Consider the following 7500-nt stretch of genomic DNA (forward strand, 5'->3'; position numbering starts at 1 on the left):
TACACCGAAGAGCAGGTATACCGGCGATACAGAGAAAGATACAGAAGCTGGTGCGGTGTGTTACGCCGAAAGCCGGTTATACCTGCAATACAGATACAGATCCATATGCAGAAGCTGGCGTGTTACACCAAAGATCGGGCATGCTGGATATAGAGATGCAGATACAGACAACGATACAGAATTTGCCTCACTACGCAAGAAAACGTTTTAGTTTTCTTTGGCGGGATCTAATCTATAACCTCAGCAATGGCGGAAACAGCCAAGCTCAGTCCACTGTTACGTGTATACACGTGCTTCATTGCTCAGCCAGTCAGCTGTCTATTGTTTTCGTTTTATAAGGACCCCATATATATGATAACGTTAAGGACTGCCTTGTCAGTCAACATACTCCTACCTTAGAGAGGAACTTGTTGGGTTGACACTTCCACTCCTCTGCCTGGTCCCTCTGTCTGACGTAGTAGTACCAGTGCCAGAAGCCGCCCACGGGGTAGTAGATGATGAAGGAGCCGGCGATGCCCATCAGGATGAAGAGGTGCAGGTGCTTCATGCCGTGACTCTCCAGGAACTGGTCGAACACGGTGTGCTCCGCCGTTCCGTTCCCGCTTGGCGCGAGGAAGGACGGCAGGGCTTTGTCTGGGCCATCCTTTCCACGCAGGTAAACCAGCATGATAAGCCAGTCACCTGAACAGTACAAGAAAATGTTAACCCCAATGTAAGAGGTAAAGCAGTCATTATTAATTGAGGTGGGTGACTCATGATGCTTTTTGAATCAGCAAGTGGTCGTGCTATGTGGCTTCCCTTCCGCTCGCATTTTTAGCAGAGCACGCCGGGGCATCTCTATATACTCGTCTCGAGAAGTTTGTCGGCTTCTTTTACGTGGGGAGGTTTGAGATCGTTTGATGCCATCGGCTTTATGTCACAAGTAGACTCTATAAGTGACAAGGGCTTTACCGCGCGCATACAAGGCCGACATTGTGAAGTCGATCGCGAGTGTCAGGAAGCTATGGTTTCTGGCTTCTGCATTTCGAGTGTCTCACGTTATATGTACTTACATATACATGTGGTCGGTCTGGTACCTTGGGTGATACGGAATACACCGGGAGGAATTCTCTATTCATCTTTGAAGTGTTTTCATCGAATGTCATCAAGAATCATTTTGCAAGAACACTCCTTGATCGACACTGTCTTTGATTGTCGTGTTACGTTTTTACCTGCTCGCTAGTTTCATACGTAGACATGACCCTCACCTTACAATTGTAATCAATAAGCATGCAGTATTTGTTCCTATGCGCATGACACCGAAGTACCCCCATTAAAACCAACACAGTTTGCGTTCGTTAATCGACTGACATACAATCGCTGCTCGAGCCTAAAGCATACTCTGACCTTGAACCCTGGACGCTGATATCTTTTAATCACTGTTAAACACGTAACGTTACACATACAGTCACAATTACAATGGCGTGACATTATGAGTCACTCACACCTCACCTTATCTGTAGGGCGTAATCCAATTTGTGAGTGGATCAAATTTTACAAGCCGAATTAACGCTGTAGTTTTGTAACTACCCTTTCCTCTATCAAATTGAAGAAAGGGTACGCCACCCCGTAAAGGGGCGGTATAACATCAACGGTGCTGTAGCACACCGTATGACCATACTACTACTAGTACTAGTACTGCTATTACTACTTTGTACCTACTGTACAAAACTGTAGTGTTACGTCTAAAGGCAATCAACCGGTTATGCGAAACAAACAAACAAACAGACGTACCTTTCGCGGCAGCGCCCATGAGCGTGGTGGCCACGGTACTGACCAGACCAATCAGCATGTTCCTCAGCATGATGAAGAACACCGGAGCGCCCTCCGTGGGGGCCTTCTTCGTCTTTGTTGCAATCATCTTGTTCTAGGGGGAAAATACTAGATAAATGAAAAATATAGGATAAGCGGGCATTACTTTAATACTTGCGGCATATATTGAGGTAAATAAAGCTTGTCATATTTGGTCAATATGTAAATGAAGGTAACATATCAAGTGACGTGCAGTGCCGCGAAGTACCACTGTGCCATATTTTTAACCTCTTTGGTGCCACGAAGTACACTGAATAACAACATCATACTGGGACTAATCGCTACCTAACCAATGCAATACCAACGATGATCAAATTATTGAATGAACTGTAGACTCTATTCTACCACATTGGACAATCACTTTTTAGCTATGTTTGCAGAACAAATCAATTACTTTAAGCTTAATCAAACATTTAAAGTTTGTAGTTTTTAGGCTATTTCAATTTGTATTTTAGACATTACAGTTGTACTCCCCGTATTTGTGTTGTTCATTCCCCCGGTAATATTCATAATACATGTACTTGTATCTGGGGACAGGATTAGGCCAGCTACTCTCTTGACCGTTGCTGAGATCGTATCTTAGCAAGTGACTCCTGTTTGCGTGGTCATGGAGAGTTTGTGACGTCTGTTTGACGATATTGTAACAATATTGTACTTTGAAAGAGGCTTTAGATATAGCTCATCTGGTACGCACGTGATTACATTGTATTCTTACAAGAATTCTATATTCAGACCAGCAACTTGACAATTTGCCGAAGGATCTTTAAAAAGGTCCTTCATGTGTATGCATGTGCTACAACAATGGTCCGATAGGTTCGTCCCATGTTATTAGATACGAATTACCAGAAAACTCCATCCTACCCTTCAAATACGTAACCACGCGTTCATACGGACGATGACCCATCATCCTGCATTAAAGGTCATAGTGCACGCCTGCGTGCAGGGACCCACCAGTCATGGATCGACGCACAGCCATTGCAATCAATGTGAATGAATCGATTTGGCAGGCTGAATTATCTACAATGTGGTGGAAAGACATATATATATATATATATATATATATATATATTAATTATTGGTAGTAATGTTATTCATCAATAAAGGTAAATATACCGCGAGATCCCTCATTTCACACCTTGCATCATTGATCCAACCTCCTTGATTGATCTAACATTATTTTGCCGTTTGTGCGTAACGTTACACGTATAGATACACGTACGTACAGAGTACGACAGGTTCACCCCGTGTACATACTTGGGCGTGTGCCGAACTATTCTCGGGCCGGAACAGCCCCGGTAGGCGCGACCATGACCTTTATAAACAAGAACAAACCAAGTACGTAGGATAATAGGGGTGTACAAAACACGACACTGCCTGGCCTCATTGGCAGAGTATAATACAAAAGAACAGGACAAATAAAAAATGTAGTGCTACCTCAAACAATATCACCCGATGCACGATGGCAGAGAAGAATGTATAACAAAGAAGGAAAGAAAGCATTTGATTGATTCGTTTGTTTGTTTATCGTATCGATTGCGCGAAGATAACCCTGACCATAGCGCGGGACCTGAGTACCCAGTGCACGAGCTGTAAGCAGGTGTTGCGAGGAAAGACCTCGCGAGTTTTCTGTATAACGTAAAGCTGCGTGATGCCTTTACCTGGGAGTAAACTATATAATAGCCACACCGGTATCTGTCTGGAGAAAAGACCAACAATAAAAAAATGAAGATTTGAGAAACATGAACATGGGTGCCATCCACTCGTTCACTCATTGAGGTTATAGCCTCGGTAAAAAGCTTCTCATTAATTATGAATAAGGAGTCCTAGATATTGTGGTTGCTTCCGACGTTTAATAATTCATATGCATGTCGTGATGTGGTATGATTATTCACGAAAAAAGTTTAGCATTCCCTAACTTAGTATGCGAATGTTGCCCTACATCATTTAGTGATCTTTAGTAGATCGATCCCTCCTATGTTGGATCATATCATAACGGTGCCGGTCAGAAAGTACTGTTGAAGGTAATTAGCCAAAAGTAAACAAACAAAACGCAATGATAAGTACCTCATATCCAACTTAAAACATAACGTTGACTGTACACATTTCACAATACAGGCGACTGTGTCAATTGTAAGGGAGTATCCATATCACAGCAACGCAACTTGAGAACCCGCCTTCATAGGCCACCGGGCTTCATTGTTGTAGAATAACAATTCAACGTTCCAAAAATTCTGCCTGAGGTCGTAACGTTTCTTCTTGAGTGCACTCGTTTGTTCACTCACCACTACAATTCTTTATTGTTACATAACAAAGCTATATCGATTTGGAACCACAGTGAAATATATGGGCTATATAACACAAATTTCTGACTGGGTCACTTGCATAAGAACAAAGCAAGCATTCCTAAAACCAAGGCGCTTGTAAATGCCCTTTGCCACCACAACAAGACTGCAGTCATATGATAGTGTTGGTGAGAACGAGGACGAAACAGTAGGCCTTAAAAATGACTGAACGCACCAAGGATTCGTATCTTCTGACCTAGATAAACCTGACAGCCACGGTGATGGATCCTCGGTAGGTCACCGTAAGCTGGTGACCAGGCTACTGCCTTACACTACAGAAGGCGGGAGGTGTTACTCACCTTTCGTCCGACCAGTCCCCTGTCCTGTAAAGTTACTGTACGTCCTACCGGCCCGGGCTCCTGCACAAATGGCACAGGGTGCCCAGGGCAGTCCGTGTGTTGTCTGTTTGTGACGTCACTGACCCGGGTCCAGCTGATAAAGCTGCATGGTGAGGCTGCTTGCGTGCCAACAAGAGCGGAGGCATGAGGCTCGTGGAGGGGTTTTCGTTCTACGGTTTTTTTTCCACCACGCCCACGCCAGGTCAATGAAGGATCACTTGTCTAATTCATAACATTTGATTAAATTGATAAGTTGTGGTCAAAAATGATAAGTTGCGGTTAACTTGTGGTCATATTGACGTATCATATACACAATATGTGGCGATCAATAAAGAATCATGTCCCTGGTATGCAATGATATAAATTCTTGCATTTTCAGCTGTCTTAAGAAGCGAGAAAAAATTATAACTACAACAAACTAACGTACATTAACGTTAGACTTTGTAGTTGTAGTATAGTAAGATATCACATTCCAAAGTTATATCACTGTAATTGTACTCTGGTTTATCACCATGGCCTCTGCTTAGCTTGTAAGGCTAGAGCAATAAAGGTCTTTCATTCATTATTACGGAAAGCCATTTTCTCTATATAGTGTTTAATTTAGAAATGTCTGTAATTTGATCTCCTCTCCTACGGAAAACCCCAAGGGCCCCTAATGTCACAGGTTACACCTAAATACCAGAGTTATCTAAGTGGACTGTAGACTTTGATGTTTGGAACATTTAATGGTTGACGGTTTGTTTGCTGGCTCAGCGTGGGCATTTCAGGTTAGCATGATGTCGACCTTTGACTGAGTTTTTTTTCTGTCGAGGGGCGGGAAATCTTCGGAGGTATCCCTTCACCAATGCAAAATCAGGTGAAAGTGTTGAAAAGGACTACTTTCATGAACAAGGATCATTCAGACCTGGTCGCCACCTGGCGTAGCCAACCACCCCGTCACATTTTACCCTCTGTTGACCAACCAACCCGGTTACCGTCTTACCCAACCAGCAGCCATAGTTTTGCGGTCACCGTGACTGAAGGGCCATACCCCACTCAAACAACAATATGACGTTGGCACCCCGTCCAGCAGTAGCCATTTCTATAAGCACCGACACGAAGTAGATTGAGAAACAATATTATCTGTCACACTAGTCTCGGGCACAACAAGCACGTACCGATGCAGTTAGTTTAACAACAGAATTAGTAAAAGATACAAAAATTGCAGGTCCATTCGTATTCTATAGTGTATAAACTTCCTGAAATCAAGCTAGTAGACCATGGATATGTATCATAAACTCATTCTTTTTCTCCGAGTGTGCGCTTTCTGTACAATCATTACCTGCATGTATGCAGGTATGGTTTTGATGCTGGTGGGAACTTTTCGGTAGCCGGGGATGTAGGGCGCTGTATCTCGTGAACGGATGGTGCGAGCACGACGATTTTTGGTACGTGGGTTGGGGATGGTAGCCTGACACTCAGGTGTGATTTTGGGCCTCCTGGCGCTTGACCTTGACATTGAAGGTGGCATTTTTTGTGTTTTTGGGGCACTTTTGGCGCTGTGTGTCCGGAACGATACGCGCGATTGCGACGATTTTTGGTGCATGGGTGGGGGGTTGTTGCCTGTTGCCTAGGATTGACTTTGGGCCTTGTCGCGTTTGAACTTGACCCGGCAGGTCGAATTTTGTGTCCGGGAGGGGTGTTTCCGGAGTTATATCTTCTGAACGGCTGGTGCTGGCGCGATGATATTTGGCACATGTGTCGGCGGTGGCTGAATAATGCTCAATTTTGATTTTGGCGCCCTTGGTGCTTGAACTTGACATTTTAGGTTACCTTTTGTGCGGGCACGGGGCGTGCGCTGTATCTCCGGAACGCAAGGTGCCATTGTGTTGCCATTTGGTACGTGAGTTGTTTGTGGTGTCCTGGTGGTCAGGTTTGATTTTGGGCCTCCTAGTGCTTGAACTTGATACTGTATAGGTTGACCCTGTTTTAGTGTGGTTGGGGCATCCTCCCAATATCTGCTTGGTTTTAAAAACAGATTATGGTTGGGTGTAGAACCATCATCTGGCCTGGGCCACCTTCAATGTATCAGGTTACTTAGTGGCACTGACAGTTTGCCAGATGACGGGAGTGTACAAGAATATATATCTGTTGGTCAGGTATAATTGAAGTTTGCTTATTACTCTTTGTGGTGTTTCTAGAGCTGTATAGTACTGAGTTTTAAGTTCCGGTACAAGTTCCTTTACCCTGTTGGCAATCATGGTTGAACTTGAACTTAAACAGAAGAAGATGCAATTTTCTAATGTGGAGGAGAACTGTATAGAGTGTGGGCATAAGAGAAAGGTATGTGTATGATTTGTCCTGTGTTTCTTTTTGTTTCTTTGGTAATGCCATTTCCATACTGTATACATGTAATTTGTTGTTTTGGGCTAGTCATATTCGCTTGGTTTTTGGGCCTGCTTAATCTATGGTACAGGCAGGGTTAAGTGGTGGAGGCTTAGCTTTGTTCTGTTTTAAATTCAGTATCGTTTGTTGCATTTTGTCGCGGCAAATATATGATGAAATTCCCCTTCTAAGCAACTGCTCATTGGTTTGCGGGGATGTTTGCTGGGTGTTTGCTTTGACTACAACAGCTTCTGAACTTTTCAAAGCTTCCATTGCCAGCAGCTTGCCATCTATAAATGGGATTGACAAGGACATTTTTCATAGTAAATTATGCTGTTAAATTTGGCTTAGATACTACAGGAGATTTAGGTTTGGGTTGGATGGATTGAATGAAAATATCATACCACCCTGGGGACTAACTGTTGCTGCTGCATGGGGGCTACCACTATTCATGTTGTCTAATGTCTATGGAACTACAGATAAAAGTATCATTGGTCAAATTATGCGAGTAACATTCCGATGTCAAGTGAATAACACCCCAGAAATAAATCTTTAATGAATATCATTGGAAGAACACAAACCAAGGAGACTTAGCAGCTGCATTA

General features: G+C 43.4%; 1 protein-coding gene across 1 annotated transcript in view; it reads right to left on the reverse strand.

Moving 5' to 3' along the window:
• LOC118419020 (delta(7)-sterol 5(6)-desaturase erg32-like) overlaps positions 1 to 4745 on the reverse strand; it is an 8833-nt gene extending 4088 nt beyond the window's left edge. The window contains exons 1-3 of the mRNA XM_035825242.1: positions 4493 to 4745; positions 1774 to 1906; positions 395 to 681 (exon numbers count right to left, since the gene is read on the reverse strand). Coding sequence (XP_035681135.1) covers positions 395 to 681; positions 1774 to 1900 — 414 coding nt within the window. The 5' untranslated portion in view covers positions 1901 to 1906; positions 4493 to 4745. The remainder of the gene's footprint in view (positions 1 to 394; positions 682 to 1773; positions 1907 to 4492) is intronic.
• Positions 4746 to 7500: the final 2755 nt, after the last annotated feature.

The sequence above is a fragment of the Branchiostoma floridae genome, chromosome 7 (assembly GCF_000003815.2).
Source record: "Branchiostoma floridae strain S238N-H82 chromosome 7, Bfl_VNyyK, whole genome shotgun sequence".
Classification (NCBI taxonomy): Eukaryota; Metazoa; Chordata; class Leptocardii; order Amphioxiformes; family Branchiostomatidae; genus Branchiostoma; species Branchiostoma floridae.